The following is a 23,939-nucleotide window of genomic DNA, read 5'->3' on the forward strand; positions in this document are numbered from 1 at the left end:
AACTGGTTGCCAGCCAATCGCAGGGCACACTGGGACAGCAGCTTAGCTGGAGAATCAATCTTTGATGTCTATAGGTGCATATGACAGCCATGCTAATAGGGATATTTGTTGTCTGACAAGGATCATTGGTATGGTTAACTGGAAATTGCAAACTAGCTAAATTGATCTTTGACGACTTGTAGCCTTCTATGGCAGCCTAGCTGAAAGGGATCCATGACATTTATAGTTCTCTATGCCTGTCCAACTTTAAAAGATATTTGACGTCTAATGGCATGCCAAGAATGGAACTTGACGTGTATAGCCGTTCATGGAAGCATTGCTAAAACTGGTCCTTGATGACTTTGGCCGTCCATAGCTGTTTGACTAGAATGGATCGTTGACATCTAAAGCAGATTATGGTAGTCTTGGATATCTGACGCCTAATGGCAGCCTAGGTAGAATTAATATCTATGGTCGTCTACAGCAGCCTTGCTAAAATGGATCCTTGACATATTTAGCAATACATAGCAGCTTAGCTGGAATAGATCTTTGTCATCTATGACAGCCTTGCTAACAGGGATATTTGACGTCTAATAGCAGTCTTACTTGAAAGGATCATTGTTATATTTAACGGCAATGGCAACCTAGCTAAAATGGATCTTTGAGGTCTTGTGGCCATTTATGGCAGCCAACCTTTCTATGGCAGCCTTGCTAACAAGCCTTGATATTTAATGTCTACTGGCAGTCTAGCTAGAATGGTTTCTTGACAACTTTAGCTGTCCATACCAGCCTAGCTCAAACAGATATTTGATGTGTTTAGCATCCCTCCTAGACTTGACCTATGATGTCCTGGCCGCCTATGGCAGCCTCGCGAAAACATCTTTTGATGTTTATTTGCCGACTAAAAAATGTCTGAAACCAAGCAGACCTGATTTAGTCCGATATCCAAAAGACCGGCACTGGTTCAAAATGATTTACATTTTTTAAACTATTCTGTAAACCAACACTTTGTATCAACATAGTGTGCTTGTTTTGCAATGTGAGAGTTTGAAGCAACATTTTCCCCGACCAGGAGTATATTTATGTTCCGTCAACCGACTCTTTTATGACCTCTTTCACCCTTATTATTAAATAGGGAAAAACAATTCCACACTCAGAGATGCACGCGAACGCACCTTCTCACATGCGCAGTGATGCTAATGTTGGAACAACTGCAGGAGTCTTCTTGAGGAATGTGGCTTTGTCCGTTACAACCCCCCCATCCTGTCTCTCTCTCTCTCTCTTTTTTTTAACACCCTCCCCTTCTCTCGTTCCCCCTAACCTTTTTCTCCTCTTTTTTTCCTTCTCTCCTCAGTCCCGAGTTTGGAGAAATTGAATATTCCCTCGTCGGTTCCGATTAATCCAAGACGACGTGAAGAGGCTCCGATTGTCAGCAGGTATTTATGACGCATGCTTTTATTTTGTTAATCTCTCTCTCGGTAAACTTTATTGTTTTTGCTGTGCACGTTTGAACGGGTGTTTAACTTGGAGTTAACATGCAAATGATTGCGAAAGTTAGTGTGTGAGTGTGTGTGTGTTTGTGTTTTATATTGGTCTTTATATATCATTTTATATCTATTAATTATTCTTTGTGGTATTTTTAAGGTGACGTCTTGTTTATCTAAGCAAGTAAAGTGCCATTTTTTTCATTCATAAAGTTTGTCGGTACTGCGCCTGCGCAGTAGAAACAATGCTGTGTTCTAAAAATAGATTTAAATTTTCTGGTCGTTGCTTTTTAAAATTTATTTTTCCAATGATCTTTTTTTGGGGAAAAATGTACATGTGAAAAAAATGTGCTAATACTAATATAAACACATAATAAGAATCTAACCTATTTAGGTCAAGTCAAGTCATTTTAAGTAAAAAATAGCATAAAATGATCTAAATATTACAATATACAGTAATGTGAACAAATAACCAAAATACCCCTGTATAATCCTAATGTCATTAACTTTATTTTTGAATTGCGAAATAACAATTAAAGCCAGTAAATTAAAAATATACAGTAATTATATACAGCAATATAAAAACATATTGATTAGAGTAAAAAAACAAGTTCAATAAAATGAAAAAAAAAAAATAAATAAATAAAATGATAGAAATAATATACACTTTTTTTGGTAAAGAAAAACAACACTTTTTAAACATGAAGTCAAGAGGGTCAAATAAAAGAAAATAATCTAATAATATACAGCAATAACATATTAATTTGAATAAAAAATAAGTACAACAATTGAATATTATTATAAATATTGAATTAAATTGAAATAGAATAGAGACTCAAATGTATCGATTTGTTTTTTGTAAAGATAAAATAAAAAATGCGTAAAACAAAGTATATAGCATATGAATAACCTATTTTTTATGTTGACAATATCTGTGTATTATTTGTTATTGCAACATCCATTGCATCCTGGTCATCCTGGAAAGGGGATTACCTCATGTGCGGTCTCTTCTCAAGGTTTCTTCATTTTCCTCATGTTGAGGTTTTTGAGTTTTTCCTTGCCCTCGTGTAGGTTTTAGATCAGGGGATGGTGTAATAATAGTCTGTGGTTTGCAATAATCTGTGGTCTGTGCAGCCCTTTAAGACTCTGTAATTAAGGGCTATACAAATAAACATGACTTGACTTGACAATGAATCAAAATAACATTATACAGTAATCTAAACAAATAGCAAATTAACAATAAAGCTGTAAATGTATCGATCATTTTTTTTTAATAAAATAAAAACAACAAATGCATAAAATAATGCATGCATAAAGTAAAACATCAAATTAGAAACAGTGATAAATCATATATTGTAAATAATAAATTAATCATATTAATTTATTTCAGCAATTTTGTGTAAAACAATAACAAATGAGTAAAATAATCTACCAAAATTCCTAGAAAATAAACAAATCATAGAATTAATACAGTAATCAACATTTATTGTTTTAATGTATTTATGTATTTTTTTCCCCCCCAACATTCTTAATCCTGACAAATATCGGGGGCACATCTGCCCTCCAGGTTTGGTTAGTTCTAGGTAATTGTTAAAACATGCTGGGCGGTTATCGCGATCCAAGCTTTTCTCTCAAAGTTGTCAAAGTGGGGAGCGGCCTAGGGACTGAAGCCTCCCTAGTCAAAATCAGCTGGGAAATGTTAACTCTATTATGTCCGCATCAATTACAATCTTGATGTCTTTCCAATTTTTTGTCAAGAATATTTGTTATTGTGTGCTATATTCTATGCTAAATGCTTGGCTATTCTATGCTAAACGATTCTTAAAATTGGAATTCATGTTGTCAGGAAGACTTTTTTTGGCGTCATTTTTACAGTCAGCTCAATTATATGGTAATTGCTATGCTATTTTATGCTAAATGCTAGATTACATACATTTTGAATTGTTATTGCAAATATTTATGAGGCATCGTTTTACTGTCTACTTTATTCTATCCTTTTAAATGCTTAATTAAATACATTTTGATTTCCTGTTGTAAAGCAACATTTTTCAGGCGTCACTTTTACGGTCAGCTAAATTATATGTTAAATGCTATGCTATCCTATGTCAGATGCTAAATTAAATACATTTAGAATGCTTGTTGTCTGGCACATTATCAAGCGCCATTTTTCACAGTTGGGAAAATTCTATGTTAAATACTTGGCTATTCGATGCGAAATGTTAAAAAAAAAGACATTTTAAATTTTTCCTGTTTGAAACATTCTTAAGGTGTCGTTTTTGTTTTACTGTTAGCTAAATACTATGAATGACGGCATTGCGGGTGAGTAATACACTGAGTATTACATTGAGTATTAACACATCACATTGGGTGACCGACCCGGACCGGACCGGACCGGACCTACCTACCTATCTATCTATCTATCTATCTATCTATCTATCTATCTATCTATCTATCTATCTATCTATCTATCTATCTATCTATCTATCTATCTATCTATCTATCTATCTATCTATCTATCTATCTATCTATCTATCTATCTATCTATCTATCTATCTATCTATATCTATTTAGTTAGCGTGCAGAGGCTGAGGGTTCAAGTCCAGCTACCGCAGCGTCCACATGTGGAGTTTGCATGTTCTTTCCGTGCCTGCGTGGGTTTCCTCCGGGCAATCCAGTTTGCTCCCACATTCCCGAAAACATGCATGTCATGTTAATTGGCCGGTCCAAATTGTCCCGAGGTGTGAATGAGTGAGTGAGTTGTGTGTCTCTGTGTGCTCTGCAACTGGCTGGCAACCAGTTCAGGGTGTCCTCTGCACACTGCCCAAAGACAGCAGAGATGGGCTCCAGCACCCCTGCGACCCTACTAAGGATAACTGGTGCAGATAATGGATGGATGGATGGATAAATACTATGATTAATGTTATGCTATCCTATGCTAAGTACTAATTGTTATTGTTAGTAACATTTTAGGACATTTTTTTACTCTCTAATGAGTTCTATAATAAATGCTCTTCAATGCAAACTGCCCTATGTTAAATGCTTAATTAGATAAGTTCCGAATTGTTGCCAGAACTTTTTGAGGCCTGATGTTTTACTGTCTGCTAAATTCTATGCCAAATGGTAAATGCTCTATTATAAATGCCAAATTAAAAATATTTCCAATTGTTATCATTGGGAACATTTTTTAGGTGTAATGTCTTATGATAAGCCAAATTATATGTTGCTAAATCCTCCATGCTAAATGCTAAAGTAAATAGATTTTAAATTGTTGTTTTCAGGAACATTTTTGAGGAATACAGTTTTACTATTTTTAGAATTTGAGGTCAGAAGGTGGTGGCCAAGGTGAAAGGAGTCTGCAATAACATTGTCGACAATGTCCCCCGGACAGGGTAGAAGCCCCTGATTTCCTGTGCTGTGTTGATAACTCTGCCAGAGGACAGAAGTTCAAACAGGTGGTGGTCGAAGTGAAACGAGTCCGGTATGACATTCTCTGCAATTTCCTCTAAAAAGGGCAGAGAGCAGAATGATTTTCTGGGCTATGTTGATGATTCTCTGTAAGGTTCTCCTGTCTGCTGCAGTGCCTTTTTTACAATGTTTTTGGAATTTTGACAATCGTTGTGTTGTTTTCTGGAACATTTTGAGGCATAATTTTTTTCGGTCAGCTAAATCTGGTTTATTGTGCGCCTGTGCCGATTTTCTCACACTGGTGCGGCCTTGGAATATACAATCAAAAGCTTTAGCTAGCTTATATTTGGACAGTGTATGTTGTTGACTGCTGTCATGTCATAGATCACACAAGGGAAACTCTGAGGACCTCATTTTTTTGATCACCAATGGGGAGCTCCTCAGCATTCTCATGGTACATTTTCTTTTTTGTATTTTTGCCCATTCTGATTTACACTGTGGTAGAAGCCCCACTCTGACCAGGCCCCCCAGTTCTTCATTCAAGTTGTGGTCTGTAATGAGGTGGCAGTGAAAAAATACACCTGGAGCCAATCCGATCCCGTCGGACCTCCAGAAACTCCGAAATACAAGTCTGATCTGGCTCTTGTATGAGCTAAGCTGGTCCCCAAATTGAATCATTTGGAAGATGCATGACAAAATGAAGCTAATTGGTCGATTTGATGAGTAATTTGTCCTGGTCTATTTGTCTGATTGGTGCCATTGGTTGATTTGGCCTTAATATTTTTGTGCAATGCTTTGAATTCCTTGTAAATGTACTAAAATGTAAATTGTTTATGAATTTGACACCGAACAATAGATAGAAAATAATCAATATCAGATAGGTGAGTATAAATACCAGGAATTGGTGCCCATTCAGTTGACAACCTGTATTTCAAGGTATCGGTAATGGTGGCTGACACTAAGATCGATTGCTCTTTACTGGTTGCTTTATAATCAAGAAGTACAAAATAGAAATTCATATGGAACACTTTGTTTTCATTGAAAAGTATGTCTGTGAAAACAGTTTATACAACAAAAGTAAGTAGTAACCTATAATAGCTTGGACGCTAACCTGTGCTAACCTTAAAATTCTGTTTTTTGGTGCCACACTAATCTCAGAATTTCTTTTGTATCAATTAACCTGATAAAAATGTCTGAAGTACTATAAAGTGACATTTAAAATTATGTAAATTTCAAGCTTTAACTTGCTAATTTTGCTAATGCTAATCTGTGACATTTTTCCTGGAGCCCACATTTTTTTTTTCTGGATTCTCACAGTATCTCTTTACTCTCTTCCTGTCCCGACAGCAGAGCCTACACCAGAACTTGTTTCGGACCCAGGTTAAGATTGTTCCGCAGAAACAGGGTCCGAAAAAAACCCGACCTTAACGTCTGTGCTGGAACAGACAAAGGCTCGCTCGTCAGAGGGAGGGATCGCCGGCCGGACCAATGGTATCGTGGAAGCTGGCCCAGGTTATGCTGGGATGGTTGGTGCTGTGTCTGGCGCCGGTCAACGCTCAGAATGGGAATGGAGCACTCCAGGCAAGCCATTTCCCGGCCAGCGCCGACCAAAGAGATATCCAGCGGGTTCGGCGCCGAGGTCAGGATACGCTAAGAGGGTGAGAAAAAAATTCCCATATTTGTTTTGTTTTTGCGTGTTATAGTCAAAAATAACCCAATTTGGGTCAAGTTGACTGATCCTGTCTGTCCCTGTGTGCTCTGTGACTGGATGGCAACTAGTTCAGGGTGTCCCCTGCCCACTGCCTGAAAATAGCTGAGATGGGCTCCAGCACCCCCACAACCCTGCTGCGGATGAGCAAGGCAGATGATGGATGGATGGATGGATGTGGACTGATCCATTACTTAGGTCAATTTGACCCAACCTCCTTGGTTTTTCTGAACGGAAAAAAAGTTGTTCTTTTTTTGGTAATTAAAAACAAAACAAAAATAACACCTCCAAAAATATAGTGTTGGTTTTTTTTTTTTACAAAAAAATTGGCTCTTTTAGACAAAGAAATGCCCAAAAATGTGTTGTGTTTTTTAAAGGGTTGTTGCTTTTCAAAGACCACTTATATGAAACCAGAATCAAGAACCATGAAAATTAGAAGAAATTTTCAATGCGCCTAAAATTTTGGAATTGTTCCGTTTTTATTTATGATGACATTTTAATTAATACATTTTATATAACAATAAGGATGTTTTGAAATAAAACCATAAACATTAAATTAAATTGAATTAAGAAATATATTTTGGAAAAATGCTATAATTTTACAAAATAGTATAAAGTAAGAACTCATTAATACTAATAGATATATGATCAAATAAAATTATAAAGGAAACTGTATACTACCTTGTGACATGACTTGATCTAGTTGAGTGAAGTTGCAGGTGGATGCAAAGTTGGGGAGGGAAACGTTGAAGTTTTGATGACAGTCCCAACTGTCAGTTGTTTACTGCCATGCAGGAAGGAAGCAATTCTTTGCCGTCTTTGTATTTCTTGATCATCGCAAGCTTTGTTTCCATGTTTTAACTTTTTCTTTCGACATGTTTGTTAGCCTTGGACCCATAGTGAAGAAATACAGTTAAAAAATATAGCACGCACTTGCACAGTTTTTACGAAACACAAGAGATTCCGATCTGAAAAAGGCATTTTGGGAAAGAGTTAATCCATTATCATTTCAGCATTTTCATGATGCTGTGATGCAAACCAACAACAGACCAGCATTTTAAATCACATTAACCAGTAAAGTTGTAATTCATCTATGTGTGAATTTTGAGAAGTCTTGGGTATGTGTAAGAATTTGTTGTTGTCATATAGTGGGGAAAATGCAGTAGAAGAAAGGCTGAAAAAACATTTCTTCCACGCTGTAAAGTAAAAAACATCGTAAAGCGGGGGTCTATTACACACAAAGACAGGGTTTGTACAGGTGCTTGAAATACTTGAAAATGCTTACATTTTAATTTTGTGTTTTCAAGGTCAGGAAAATGCTTGAGTTTTGGGTAAAGTCCTTAAAAATGCTTGAAATTGTTGCCATTGCCATGTTTCTTGACAGCCGACTCTTTAGACAACACAATAAATGAAGAACATCTTTTAAAAAGTGCGTGAAAATGAACTGGACACACCTGCTCTGGTGGCTTGTCATTATGGCGTTGTGATGTGAAACGTCACTGCTCCCTACTGGTCGCACCCATGAGGACATCTCTCTTTACAAAACCGTCTCTTTTAGCTCAGCTCACTGAAAAGAGATGGCTTTATCTACTCCTTTAACTGCTCCTCAGATTTTTTGTTATTTTTAATGATATGCTATCAATAATAATAAAACTTTATGCGCCAAATTATATAGTAATTAGTAATTTCATCTGTTTTGCAAGGGATCCCTGCGAAACACATAATAATAATAATAATAATAATTTCCTTGTATTGTCATTCTGTGTAACAATGTACACAGAACGAAATGTCGATTGCACCTGACCCGATGCAGCCGCAGCCAAGAGAGGGCGCCGCCGACCACTTTTTAAGTCTTAGGAATGACTCGGCCGGGGCGCGAACCCGAACCTCCCAGTCTCAAAGCGGGCGCCTTACCATCTAGGCTACTGAGATGAAATGTAAATCAAAATTTCACAGATCATAAAAATTGTTTTTGTAAAATACTAAACAATTTTAGCTTTTTACACACTGAACAGATATAAAGTCAAACAACAACACAAAATCCCTGCAAATGCAAAACAATTGAATATAAATTATAAATTATAACTCCTCAGTGCTGTAAATAAAAGATAAAATGCAAAAAAAACTATTTACAATTCTATTTTAACCAATTTAGACACACATCCTCCAAAAACATGCAAAAAAGATGATAAAATAGGCGAAACAAGAAGCTAAAGATCAAAAGTCTTTGGGATTGAAAGATAGAATGAACTCTGCTTTGGAGCTGTCAATATTAATAAAATGAGTCCAAATTTGGCTAATTTTTCTGCTTTTTATACATGTTTACATATATACTGGAGTTTCTTTCTTTTTATCCTCTGAATTGAACTACATTATTACCCAACACCTATAGAGCCCTTTCCATTTTTGTAAACAAGTGTGACGTAGCCAAGCTGTGAGTGCATTATTGAAGCGGAATGGCAGAATTCATTTCAGTTCATAGCAGCCCGTTGACACAAAAAAATCATAGATAGGAACAGCTTAAAATAGCAAAAAGTATGTCCTAGCAGCAAGATAACGACTTTATTTTAGTCATCAATGTCAACAAAAAGTTTTTAATCGACGCTGGATTTCTTCCTTTGAAGGTACTGGAACATTTGAAAATTTGGCTTTGAAAGTGCGTGAAAAGTTCTCAAATTTGGCTATAAAAAAAGTGTACGAACCCTGTATACAAATTATACGCAAGGGCTATACAAATAAACATGACTTGACTTGACTTTACAGCTAAAAACGTTTACTAACACCTACGTTGTTCTAGTAAAATGCTGGCTAAAATGACCTTTTGTTTAATCAGCAGAAAAATACAAAAGTGCGTGTAAACCCCCCAAACCGCCCCCCCCCCACCCCTTAGGCTGATTTCCTGGCAAACATGGGCGCTTTCTGGTGCGAGGCCAGACGGCCTCCTCTTAATCTAGGAATACTAGCGCATTGTTCCAACCCCCACAACATATGTTTGACCTTAACAAGCCGCCTCGTGCATTTACAGCAGATTGACGTTTCACGGGAAAGGGGAAAAAACTTTATATATGTCCCATGTGGGGATGATGAAGAAGAGTTCGACCCAAATTCTCCTTTGTAAGCCAGAAAAAGTTGTTGGCTGCTGCTGAAGGTTGAGGCAGCTGATCTACATTTGCAAGCTAAATTTGAATATTTCCTCTGTGTATATTATCCTCTTTTTATTCCAAACTCCTCGCCTGTTTTTTGTTTATTTTCTGATTGGTCAGTATAAAGAAAAAGTGGATGCAGTGTAACTGTGCTGGGAAAGTAAAGACATCATGAACACTTTGATAAACACTCCCTGTTATGTGTGGAATAATCTGATTTAACAATAACGATTGAATTTTTTGTATTATTTATTTGTTTTTGTTATTTTATTTTCTTGGTAAATTGCATCTATATTCAGGGATCAGAATTTTCCGCGGATCCTGTTTGCGTTGGGGGGGGGGCTCCGCCCTGGTTTATTAATGGACGCTGGCTATTTCAGCTGAAAATGAAAATCTCCATTCTGATCCCTGTATATTGTAACATCCTTCCTATTATCTTTAATTATTTTATTATTTATATTGTGACTGTTTAATTTGTATTATATTACTGCTTTTTTATTACTTTTAGTTTATATTATTGTAATAATTACTGTAATAATATCAATATTATAACATCCCTCCAGTTATCTTATGTTGTTTTGGTTATTATTATTTTTATTATAATTATTGATTTTAGACACAAAAAAACTTATTTTAGATAAAAAGATTTAGAAGGTCACAACGATTAGGACTTGAGAGGAGTGGTACGTTTAGATATAAAGAAAAGCCCCAAAGCGATATCAATTTTCTATTGTCTTCTTTCATTCTTTTTCCAGAGAGACTCGGATAAAGGTCAGAGGAAGGACAACAAAGGAGAAGACCTTGGGGTCGATCACATATAATCCGTCCTATATCCTCTTGGTCTCACTGAAAAAAAAAGAAAGAAAAAAAATTCTGTCTCGTTAAGCAATGGAATTTTCGAGGCATTTTTTTGAACCCCCACAACATGTTTGCTCTGCGCCCCAGAAAGTCGACCCGTTGCCGAGAGTCGATTCTGGCCTCTCCTTTCCCTATCTGGGTTTCCCACTCTCCGATGTGGCTTCCTCCTCTTGAGAACTTGTTTTGCTTTCTCTCCCACAAATGGCTCCTTTTTTTCCTTTCCCACCGCCAAGCCTTACTTTTGTTCCTCCAGAAATGATTTATTAACAGTAAAAGCCTGACGAGATTTTCTTGAGACGTCAGTCATCAAAGTCATTCGAGCTACGCTAAATCAGACTACATAATGCATCCATTTGCCCAGCTCAATTTTTTTTTCAGCGCCATGACATATAAATAAAAGTTCGTCCGAGTGATTGGTAACCCTGGAAATGTGTGAACTTTAGTGTTGTGTTTTCATAGTAAAGTGCTTGTAAATGCTTGAAATTGTTGCCATGTGTCTTAGGTTTAGGGTAAGGAACTAGGGTTGAGCTCCATATTAGGGTTCCAAATGAAATGTAGGGTTCCAAAATGGGTTTAGAGCTGGTGTTATGGTTTGAAACAAGGTTAGAGCTAGGGTTAAAGCTAGAGTTAGGTGTAGGGCTAGTGTTATTAGCTTGGGTTTTAGCTGCAAGTTAGGGTTTTAAACACATTTTAAGGTTTCAAAATAAAGTTGGGGCGAGGGTTTGGGTTTGAAACTAAGGTCTAGGCCCCCCATTCTTTTGATCGACGCTGGATTTCTTTGAATTGTACTGGCTTTAAAAGTCCCTAAAAAGTGCTCTAATCTGGCCTTGAAAAATGTGTGCGAACCATGAAATACGTTTTCAAAAGCATTGTTCCTTAGTGCCAAATCTTTTTTTTTTTTTTTTTGTAAAAAAAAAACATTCAAAGGGCTTTGACACTGCTCATCAGTATGTGTCAAGCAAGCTTCTGGGAATGATTTCAGTATGATAAATCACCACTAACTTGACACTAGATAGCAGGAATGGCATTGATCACATCTTTGTCCACACATAGAGCAGCCTCCACTTGCTTTTGTTCCTCTATCCATCGATTGAGAGTGTGTTGGTGGACCCCAAAGCAACTGAAATCGTTTGATCGCATCACCAGAAACATTGGGCGCTGAAACGTTCTTGCAAAGTTAACGTATCGGTCACTTCAGTGTAATAGCAATAAAATATTTTTTTTGCAAGCAAAATGCCCCTTCTGTTTATAAAAAGCATTATTTAGATATTGGAGCTATCACAAATGCAAAAAAAGCACCAAAGTTAAAGTTCTGCTCGAAATGTATCTTTTTATTTCTTTTTTTCTCTGTTTTTCTTGGAAAAGAGTATTTTCAAGAAACTTCAAAATGTTAATGTTGTTTCAGGCGGCATTAGCTCAGGAGGTAGAGCGCTCGTCTTGGGATGAAGAGGTGGCAGGTTCGATTCCTGGCTCCTTTGTGCTCTCTCTCTCTCTCTCTCTCTCTCTCTCTCTCTCTCTCTCTCTCTCTCTCATGCCCCCAATAAGCAGCTTTCCAAGGCTGACTCCCTATTGGAGTGTGTATGAATGGGTAAATTGTGAAGCACATTATAAAGCGCTTTGGGAGGTCTTCATTGACTTGAAAAGCGCTATATAAATGCAGACCATTTTACCATTACTAAACAGTGATAGAAGCTAAAAATATACTTTTTTCTCTAATGAGGGATGAGTTCTGAAGCTTTATTGCAGTGTCCTTTGCCTATATAGCTATAGACTTACTTTTTTGTTGGCCTAGGACATCAGTCATCAAAGCTACAATAAAAAATGCTGGATGACGCATTCGCGCACTCATCTCAATTTTTTTGTCCCTCTAAAAAGTAAAGTTTTCTTTGAGACACACGTAATTAAGTCATCAAAGCTAAGCTGAAGATAGCCAATACACCTGTGTGCCTAGAGTTTCTTTTGTCCCTCGAGAAACGATTCGTAAATAGAAACAGACTGACAAGGTTTCCGTGCGACATCAGAAAGTTGCCGAATCTAAGCTAAAACTAGCTAGAAAATGCATAAGTCCGCCTACCCCGATTTTATTTGTCCCTCTAGAAAGGTTTTGTTAACTGAAAAAGAGAGATGAGGTTTCCCTGAGACAGCAGTCATCAAAGTCATCAAAGCTATGCTAAAGCAAGCTAGGCAAAGCACTGGTTTGCATATTTATTACTGTAAAATACCAATCAGGTTTCCCTGAGACATCAGTCCTCCAAGTCAGGTCAAGTCATATTAATTTGTATAGCACAGACCACAGATAATTGCAAACCACAGATTATTATTACACCGTCACCTGATCTAAAACCTACATGAGGGCAAGGAAAACTCAAAAACCTCGACATAACGCATCTGTGCGCCTAACTTGATACTTTGTCCCTCTAGAAACATTTTAGTGGCAGAAAAAGACACACAAGGTTTCCCTGAGACATCATTCATCAAAGCTACGCTAAAATAATCTAGACGACGCATCCATGCGCCTAGCCCAGAGGACCAATTATGGTCCGTCATCATATTTTTACGGGCCTCTGTCATACTATTAAGAATATGTGGCCCCCCAGCCATGTTGATTGCAGTATAGATGGATTTGTACACCCCCCAAAAAATCACCATTTCACCAGATGATGGCAGTAGCCCTTTGCCCACCTTGTTATTGGCTTTCTGTGACAATTTTAGTCCACCCCATTTCCGACATGGCGACTGTAAATAAAAAAGGAAAGTTGACTGTGAAGGCCACCACTCCCAGGACAAGTGGTAATTAGAGTCTTTTTTTCACCGAAATCCGAAACAACCGCAGCTGCCTAATTTGCTAAGAGACTGTGTCTGTTTTCAAGATTATAGTATAGACACGGCCGGACAAACAATACTGACCTGTCTGTCGTTGCAAGGATCTTGGTTGTACCGTTGTAGGAAATATAAAGAACGACCCTAAGTCAAAAGACCACAGTTACTTATCATTGTTTTCACTTTAAAAGCTCTGAATGGATTTAATTAGTCCAACTACATTCTCTGAATATTTTCGTAATTCCGACGTATTGTTTTTTTTTTTTTGGAGGGCAGCACGGCGGGGCAGTGGTTAGCGCGTGTGCGGCACAGTTCTGAGGTCATGGGTTCAAATCCAGCTTCCGGACTTGCTGTGCGGAGTTTGTATGTTCTCCCCGTGCTTGCGTGGTTTTCCTCCGGGCACTCTGGTTTCCTCCCACATTCCAAAAACATGCATATCAGGTTAATTGGCTGGTCCAAATTGTCCCTAGGTGTGAATGAGCGAGCGAGTTGTCTGTCTATTTAGTCCATGCTGCTGGCAACCAGTTCAGGGTGTCCCCTGCCCACTGCCCTAAGACAGCTGGGATGGGCTCCAGCACCCCCGCGACCCTACTGAGGATAAGCGGTTCAGATAATGGATGGATGGATGTTTTTTTTGGGTTAATAAGCTGGTTGATTTATATTATAGATGCTAAAGAGTCTTCCACGGATTGCATTGGGAAGCCTCAAAGTGCGAATGTCAGTCCCTATGTGTGAATGAGGAAAGATTGTGGCCGAGACCAATCAAACGCTCCTTATGATACTGTGATGATTATACTATATCTATCAACATAGCAGATTCAGATCTGATGGAGTGACAAAACTAAGACACTTTTAAACATTATACAAGGGCTAGGATACTTAAAGTCACAAATGCCAAGGCAAAGAAAAATAGCTCACCCATTCTTATTAAGTGCCTTTATCTGTACAAATTAGAAGTATAAAAGAAAAAATAAATATGCAAATACTACATTTTGTCACCATTAATACAATCGTTTACAAATCTGGTCAGGGTTGTCTAATTTTCCATTCATGTCTAAACACAAATAAAGTAAAAACATTCTAAAAAAAAATTGTACTGGATTAAGTTCAGACGCCCGAAAAATCACAACTTCCAAGCTCTCTAGTACCTTGTGGACATTACAGAGAGGAAGAGAGGAGACCAGACCAGACCAAAACATCTATAGAAAATCAAAATATATTATAATTAAGAACAAAATGTTTAGATCACATCCTGAACCATCTTAATCATTATTGACAAATTCTCCAGTGTCTCACACACATTACAAATAGGTATCGAGGAGACGTAACCAAGCACCTACTTTCTTTCTCAATAATAACTATAATGGCTAAGCTCTCCAGTGCCTCGCAAACATTATGGTGAGGTAGAGGAAGAGGCGACCAAGTTTTGTTAGTGCTTTTATAGAAGATCTAAATATATTTTAATTAGAAACAATAGATCAAGACATAGTTTAGAACACGTCCACAATCCCACTATCCTTTCACAACACCTCTCCACTCCTCCATTCGTCTCACCCACACTCCCCTCAGTTGGGTCCACTCCTACCTCACTGGCCGCACTCAGTTTGTCCAGCTGAAATCCTTCACCTCAAAGCCCTCCCTAGTCACCACAGGCGTACCCCAGGGATCTGTCTTAGGTCCTCTTCTCTTCATTGTCTACCTCTTGCCTCTTGGTTAAATCCTCCGCAAATTTAATATCCACTATCATTGCTTTGCTGATGACACCCAACTCTACCTTTCCTGCAAACCAAACTCCATACTCCCACCTCCCTCCCTCACCTCTTGCCTTTCCGAACTCAAAACATGGTTCACAACAAACTTTCTTAAATTAAATGGCAATAAAACAGAAATCCTCCTTCGAGCGGAGACAACCTCTGCAACTACTACTACAGAAGGTCCAAATCAATCCAAACGAGGAACATAAATGCTTTGAATCTTTCTAACAAGTCATGTCGGCTGATTGAATATTATAGCATGGCGTCAATTGACTCAATATCAGATCTTTTTTTTTCTATCAAGCCGATAGCTGCAATGCCATATTTGGCTGTTTCGCTAACTATCAGCCTAATAATTATCGTGCATCCCCCGTTTTATGTTTCAGACCGAACGTCTGCGGCTCACGCTACCATTCGTACTGCTGCCCCGGATGGAAGACCCTTCCCGGCGGGAACCAGTGCATTGTCCGTAAGTTTCAACCCTGTTGGCGAACTGAAATTTTTTTTGTTTCTCTTGCAAACCGTTCGACCTTTGACCTTTGATCCAACAGCAATTTGCAGGAACTCCTGCGGTGACGGCTTCTGCTCCAGACCTAACATGTGCACCTGTTCAAATGGCCAACTCTCATCCAGCTGTAGTGGAGGAGGAGGAGGTCAGTTGGCATACTCTATCTATCTATCTATCTATCTATCTATCTATCTATCTATCTATCTATCTATCTATCTATCTATCTATCTATCTATCTATCTATCTATCTATCTATCTATCTATCTATCTATCTATCTATCTATCTATCTATCTATCTATCTATCTATCTATCTATCTATCTATCTATCTATCTATCTATCTACCTTGGTCATATCCCTCAAGAGGGGTGACCAACAGCAAGACAAACATACAAAAACAAAGAAAATAAAGGGAAAAAATAGAATAAATAAATAAATAAGTAAATAAAATAAAAAAAAACTAAAATAAAAAACACACAAACATTTTTGGACCATGGTCAACCCAAATGCCCAAACACCCAAACAGTTAGGCACCTCGGCACCTAAGTTGGTCATGCCTTCGTCCCTCCGGATGAAACAGGACACCAGAAAGCGGCCATGTCACTCTGGTCAGGATGACACAACAATCTTTTGTTCAACAGCAAGGCCCGACAGCTTTCACTGGTTTACCCAGCCCATTCTTCAGAACATTTCCACAATCCCACTATCCTTTCACAACACCTCTCCACTCCTTCCTATCACCAACAATAGCTCTAGCTTCCATTCTATTTAGACCTCTATTTGGCAGCAAGTTGGCATAAACACTCGCACAAAACACCAAATCAGGAAAGGTACAACAGCATGACGTGGCAGTGTGAAGGAGGTTGAAGAGGTAGGGAGGAGCAAGGTTATGAATGGCCATGTACGTGTAGCGCAGGATTTTGTAATTGATTCTATGGTTGATTGGGAGCTAGTGGAGTTGCTGAAGGACAGGGGTGATGTGATGGCGAGAGTTTTTTTTCAGTGATGATGCGTGCAGCAGAGTTATTGACCAGCTGAAGTTTATTGTGGGACTTTTGAGGTAAACCGTAAGGGAGGGAATTGCAGTAATCGAGCCGTGAGGTGACGAGGCAATTGACGAGGATGGCAGTTGTGTAGGGGGTGAGGGAGGGGCGGAAATGGTAGATGGAGCGGAGATGAAAGTAGGCTGACCGGGTGATGTTATTTATATGAGAGTTAAAGGAGAGTGTGCTGTTCAGGATGACACCCAGACTCTTGACCAGAGGGGAGGGAAACACCAAGGAGTTGTCAACAGAAAGAGCGAGGAGTCAAATTTAGATTGGGTGGATTTGGTGCTGATGAGAAGTAGTTCCGTTGTATTGCTGTTCAGTTTTAGGAAGTTGATGGTGAACTATGATTTTATTTCAGAAAGGCAAGAGTATCGAGTTGGGTTTGCAGGAAAGGTAAAGCTGGGTGTCATTTGCGAAGCAGTGGAAGGAAAAATTGAATTTCCTGAGGATATGGCCTAAGGGGAGAAGGTCAAGTCATATTATTTGTATAGCCCTTAATCACAAGATGTCTCAAAGAACTGCACAAGTTACAGTTAGACCATCCCCTGATGTTAAACCAACATGCAGGAAAGGAAAAATTCAAAACCTCAACACGAGGAAAATAAGAAACCTTGAGAAGGAGCCTCACAAGTGGTAATCTCCCTTCCGGATGAGCAGGGTGCAATAGATTTAGTATTAAAAAAGGTAGGTTATAAAGAGGAGGGGCCCCAGGACACAGCCCTGAGGCACACCTGAGGAGACTGGAGAGGGGTCAGAGGAGAAGGACTTCAGTTGAATGAATTGAGTGTGGTACGAGTGAAACCATTGTGGGGGTATGGGATAGACCAAGTGAAAAGAGTCTGCTCAGAGGGGTGGAATGGAAAAGGCGGCACTAAAGTCGAGGAGGATGAGAATGGAAAGTAAACCAGAATCAGCGGCAATGAGGAGATAGTTTGTGATCTTGATAAGTGCAGTTTGATTGCTGTGGCACTGACAGAAACCGGACTGAAAGGGTTCAAATAAACTGGTGGTAGTGAGATGAGTATGAAGTTGGGAGGATATAGTTTTTCAAGGATTGTGGATATTAATGGTATGTGAGAAATAGGGCGGAGATTGTTGAGGTTATTGGGGTCTAAACCGGGCTTTTTCAGAACTGGCTTGACCGAGGCAGTTTTAACGGCAGAGGGGACAGAGCCGGTGTAAAGTGAAGAATGGATAATGGCAGAAATGAGGGGAAACAGAAAAGAGAGGCAGGATTTTAGCAGGGAAAAAGGAATAGGGCAGATATGGGCATACTACGGCCCGCGGGCCATATACAGCCCGTTGGTCTTTTTAATCTGGCCCGCCAAACATCTCCCAGTTATATCAAAATATACGAGCAGACCTTGTTCATTTACTTTCCCCTGTAATGCCCACATTTCCCCAATAGATGGCGCGCCTGAGCATTTGCCCCCTTTTCTTCGTGGTTAAGCTTTTCCCAGAAGAAGCACTCTCCTTCTCGGTTTTGGCGGTAAAGTTTTCCCCTTCTAAAAACAAACATGAGTTTATCAAAGAAAAGAAAAGTTGACGGTGAGTGCCGAGTGTTTAAAACAGAATGGACAACAAAATATTTTTTCAAAGAAGTTCGAGCAAAGGCTGTATGTTTGATATATCAAGAAAGTGTTTTTCGCGTTTTTCAAGGAGTACAATATTAGCCGTCACTTTGCTATGAAGCATTCCAATTATGCCAGCAAGCTGTCGGCGCAAGAACGTGCAGCTAAGGCTGAGAGGATGGCAGCCAATTTACTGTCCCAGCAAAAATTATTTCACCGACAAACTGCACTTCGGGAGTGAACTACCAAGGCAAGCTTTTTGCTGGCATTCAAATTAGCAGCAGCTGACAAGCTTTTCTCCGAAGGTGAGTTTTTGAAAGACTGCATGGTGGAGACTGCAGGTGTTCTGTGTCCGGAAAGTCAAGGCAAGTTCGAAAAAGTTTGTCACATCAGACTGTGACTCACCGTGTCGAACTAATTGATGAACATATAGCTAGCCAGCTATACAAAAACAAAAAGGCAGAGTTCTTTCAGTTATATTCACTTCCACTGGATGAAAGTAATGACATGAAAGACCCAGCACAGCTCCTAAGCCAGCTGAGAGACGCTCTGGGCATTTACAGCGAAGAGGCAGCGCGGCTTGGCCTCCAAGTGAGTTGGACGAAAACCAAGTTCATGTATGTCGGTGATGGACCAGATCCACCTCCCATCCAAATTGGTAGCGACATCGTAGAGCCTGTCAAGAGCTTTGTGTATCTGGGGTCCATGGTGACAGACCATGGGGACCTAAAACCAGAGATTCTCCGCAGAAGAGCCCTGGCAGCATCTGCTCTGCAGTCTCTCTGGAAACCACTCGGGCAGCACCAGACCATCGCACGCAAGACGAAGCTCCGCATTTACAACCTCGCCGTACTCTCTATCCTGCTTTATGGCTCAGAAACATGGCCCCTGAACGACACCCTGGCCACAAGAATCGACGGTTTTGATAGCAGGGCTCTCAGAACTATCGAGAACATCAGGTGGCCCCAGCGAGTCTCCAATAAAGAGCTCAGAGCCCGCACGTGCCAGCCCCGAGCATCTTCCTTGGTCGCACAACGCCGCACCCGCTGGTTTGGCCATGTCCTTCGTCTACCACCAGACCATCCGACACGAGCCATTCTCCAGTTTGACCCAAAGGCCGCAGGCTGGAGACGACCACGAGGGAAACCCCGCACTCGATGGCTCGACGTCGTTGCGGGCGACCTCCAACAACACGGAGTTGCTGTTAGAGGATGCAGAACAGCTGGCACAAGACCGCCAGCATTGGAAAAACCTGGTTCATCTGGTCGGCTCAACGCACAGGGACGGGACCCCCCGACCTTCGCTGGAGCAATAATCAATCAATCAATCAATAAATGACAGCTTTGAGATAACGGAGGAGTTTTTGACCATGGAGTCCCTGAAGGGAACATCGCGGGGAGAGGACTTGTATGACAAGATGTCTGTAGCAATCAAGAAACATAAACTACCTTGGAGTAAACTTGCCAATGTCACAACGGATGGATCACCAAATTTAACAGGAAAAACTTTGGGTCACTGAAACAAATTCAGGATAAAGTAAAATAGGAAATCCCTGAACAGGATGGTATTTTCCTCCATTTAGCAAGTCTGTTGAACCATGTTGTAAATCCAGTTGTAAAACTCGTGAACTTTATACGCGCAAGGGGACTCCAGCATCGTCAGTTGATCACGTTCCTGGAGGAAGTTGACGCGTCTCATCAGGACTTACTTTACCACTCTCGTGTCCGGTGGTTTAGTTTGGGCAAAGTGTTTCAACGCATTTGGGACCTGAAAGATATCGGCGCATTTTTCGAGTTCAATGAGAAATCTGACGAATTTCCTGAGCTACGAGACCAGAACTGGGTTTGTGATTTTGCGTTTGCTATGGATGTATTTTCACACTTTCGCAGACATCCATCTTAGATACATAAACTAATAGATTATTGTTGATGTCGAATGGTGGGGGAATTGCCATTAAGAGGCGCCGTAAAAACATCTTATTCCACACCGCAATAATATAATGACACGGTATCCAACGGGTCTTTTGTCCATTTGATATTTACATATTTAGATAACAGTTACTCCATATATTTTTTAAAAACTACTGTGCGACAATTAAAACAATGAGCAAACAAAAAGAAATTTTGGAGAGCCACACAAGAGAAACAAGTTGCTAATTTTTCTTATTCAAAAAAAAAGGAAAAATACTTTTAAATTCGCAGTTTTTTACGGTAGTGTAGGGTGTCCATATTGTTTAGGATCAGAACCTACATCCTTCTTTTCGAGAGTGCAGTGAGCTACGTTATAGTGAGCTACTTTAGCAAAAGTAGCTCACTACAGTGAATTTTTAAATGAACATTTTGATCCAAAAACAATTACTTGGGGTGCTTTAAATGAGTTAGTGGTTTCACAGAGTGATTTTGTTCCAAGTCTTTGGATTAATTCCATCGTATTTAAAACCATGATTCGACGCCGTTTCCAGTTACAAATTTACTATCTTTATCCGCAGCTTCATTTATCCAAACTGCTTCAGTGAGGTTCAGATAACATCACATATGATGAAAATTTTTAGCCCAGAGTTAGTGAAACTACGGCCGACAAGCCACAGTTAGCCTGCCAGGCTTCTTAATCTGGCCAGCTGAAGTTTAAAAAAAATACGACAAATCAAAAAAATTGTAATCGTTTTGGAGCGACTCTTGTCCTCAATGTCCCTTTTTTTTATCCCTTTTTCTTTTTTAATCTGGTCTGCTGTTTTTTTTTAATTGTGGCTTTGGTACTAGTCAACTCAAGTCATGTTTATTTGTATAGGCCTTAATAAAAAGAAGTATTTAAGGGCTGCACAGACTACAGACGAATATTACACCATCCACTGATCTAAAACCTACACGAAGGCAAGGAAAAGGGAAATTCACACTTCCAGCAGTATCCTTGTGTTGACAATAAAACAATAATAAAGTAAAAGGTATATAATACATAAATACACAAAGTAACGTGTTGATATACAGTATTTAAATAGTGCTACATAAAAGACACACTGTAATAAAAATAGGGTAATATGCAATGTGGGGTGTGTGGTTTAATGTGGGCTTTTACTCCCCCGGGTGGAATTAAAGAGCCTCATGGCAGGAGGAAAAAATGATCTCAGTCTGTCCGTGGAACAAGACTGTGACAGCAGTCTGTCGCTGAAGCTGCTCTTCTGTTTGGAGATGAAATTAGTTAGAATATAGAATAGAATAGAATATCATCCTTGTTACAAAATGAGTAGGACATATTGTGACAACGAAATTGGACGTGGCACTCCAGTTACACACATAGACTGTATGTGATAAAATATTAAAAAAAGATAAAAAGATTTTGGATAAATATGAGAACAAAATATTTACACTAGAAAGTGTGTACATGTAAAAGCAGTAGATTTTTACATTGGGTGTTTACTTACAGGGAATCATAGTAGTGCAATATGCCATTGTGCAAATAGGCAACATTGTGCAAAGTAAGCATAGGCATGAATACAATTTTACATCTGTATGAGCAAACTGGGCAGAGAGCAACTAACGATTCTTTGGGCTAAGTATTTTCCTGTCTGCTGCCGGGCACCCAGCATATCACACTCGGATGCAGTACGCCAGAATGCTCTCCACTGTGGCTCCGTCGAAGAACACCAGCAGCTTCTGTTTTCAGATTATTTTTCCTGAGCAGTCTTGGGAAATGGAGCTGCTGTTGGGCCTTCCCCACCACAGCTCTGGTGTTTTCAGACCAGGAGAGGTCGTTGGAGATGTACACACCCAGGAATTTGAAGATGGATGGAGCCAAATACAGGACTATTCTGGAAGAAAACCTGAGACTGGGACAGAGATTTGTCTTCCAACAAGACAAAGATCCTAAACATAAAGCAAAAGCTACAATGGAATGGTTCACCAAAAACATATCAAGGTGTTGGAATGGCCAGGTCAAAGTCCAGACCTCAATCCAATTGAGAATCTGTGGAAACAACTGAAAACTTTTGTTCACAAACGCTTTCCATCCAACCTCACTGAGCTCGAGCTGTTTTGTAAGGAGGAAAGGGCAAAAATATCAGTTTCTCGATGTGCAAAACTGATAAAGACATACCCTAAGCGACTTGCAGCTGTAATCGCAGCAAAAGGTGGCGCTACAAAGTATTAACTCAATGGGGCTGAATATTTTTGCACACCCACCTTTTCCTTTTTATTTGTTAAAAGAGTTTAAAATATCCATTAAAGTATGTTCCACTTCATGATTGTGTCCCACTTATTGTTGATGCTTGACAAGAAATTACAGTTTTATATCTTTATGTTTGAAGTCTGAAATGTGGCAAAAGGTCACAAAATTCAAGGGGGGCAAAAAGTTTAGTAAGCCACTGTATGTATATATGCATTAAAGCTTTATTACTTTAAACCTTGAGTCAAAGCTTTATAGCTGCCTAATGTCTTTAACTTTTGAGTTAAAACGATAAACCTTTCTTTATCTCTTGAAGTTATGCTTTTAACTGATGTTATAACCGTTTTAGAGCTTAAACTTAGAGTCAAAATATCGTAACAGTTTCATTACTTTGCTTGCTTTAACGATTCTTCTTCGGGGGGTGCGTTAGGTTTTTTTTTTTTACTTCAGAATGACTCTGTTTAGTTTTGTCAAGTCAAGTAAAGTAATGTTTATTTGTATAGCCCTCAATCACAAGGAGTCTCAAAGGGCTGCACTGACTGCAGATTATTTGCAAACCACAGACAAGTATGACACCATCCCCTAATCTAAAACCTGCATGATGGCAAGGAAAAACTTAAAAACCTCAACATGAGGAAAATGAACAAAGCTTGAGAAGGGACCGCTCATGAGGTAATCCCCCTTCCAGGATGACCAGGCACAATGGATGTTGCAATAACAATTAATAAAGATATTGTCAATATGAAATATAGGTCATTCAACAGCTTTAAAATAAGTGTGTTTTAAGTCTAGATTTTAACAGTTCCACTGAGGTTGCAGATCAAATCTCAGGGGGAAGAGTCTTGACAACATTATTATGAATTCTGGCTACAAAACATCCGTGCACGAGACATTTTATTCTAGCCTGTCCCAAAACTCTTTGATGTTCATAGCCGTCAATAGCCCTAAACTAGCTAATACACGTCTGTGCAATTTAGAAAAAAATCTGACTTCCTTGTTACCAGTTGGTGCTAATCAGAGTGCAACACAACAATAAAGCTTCTAATTTTCCATCAGATGCACAAATACACACATGCACTTCCTGTGGTTGCTCTTGTAAAAAGCACCCAGATGTGAGTAAGCGCACTAGCTACAAGACAGGCGCGTATTGTGGCCCTCCCCTGCAATTTTTTTCGGGCCCCTCCAGTATGCAATGGACGGGATTCTATGCCACGTCAACTCTGGGATCTGAGATACTTGTTATTTAAAAGCACATGATTTATACATGTATTTTGGAAAGATTTTACCAGATCATAAAGCCCCGCTCTGGATTATGTAACAACCCCTAGCGGTGTAAAAATACTTCATTCATTTAAATAAAACTATTGATTTAAATAATGAGCAACAACACATGCACCTCATAAACTGGATTTTTATTAAAGTAACTATTTGACACAACTGTAAATAAGCTCATGTGCTTGGCCACCATATTAGTTTTACGGAAAACTGAATGAGGATTTTTGC

The 23,939-nt window shown here is 39.2% G+C and overlaps 1 protein-coding gene across 1 annotated transcript in view; it reads left to right on the top strand.

The window, feature by feature from the left end:
- The first annotated feature begins 1,173 nt into the window (after positions 1-1,173).
- Positions 1,174-23,939, top strand: part of LOC148354600 (fibrillin-2-like) — a 153,172-nt gene continuing 130,406 nt past the window's right edge. Inside the window, exons 1-4 of the mRNA XM_088348774.1 lie at positions 1,174-1,415; positions 6,216-6,526; positions 15,538-15,620; positions 15,703-15,804. Coding sequence (XP_088204900.1) covers positions 6,357-6,526; positions 15,538-15,620; positions 15,703-15,804 — 355 coding nt within the window. The 5' untranslated portion in view covers positions 1,174-1,415; positions 6,216-6,356. The remainder of the gene's footprint in view (positions 1,416-6,215; positions 6,527-15,537; positions 15,621-15,702; positions 15,805-23,939) is intronic.

Source organism: Urocampus carinirostris, chromosome 12 (assembly GCF_059441175.1).
Source record: "Urocampus carinirostris isolate Australia breed hairy pipefish chromosome 12, RoL_Ucar_1.0, whole genome shotgun sequence".
Classification (NCBI taxonomy): domain Eukaryota; kingdom Metazoa; phylum Chordata; class Actinopteri; order Syngnathiformes; family Syngnathidae; genus Urocampus; species Urocampus carinirostris.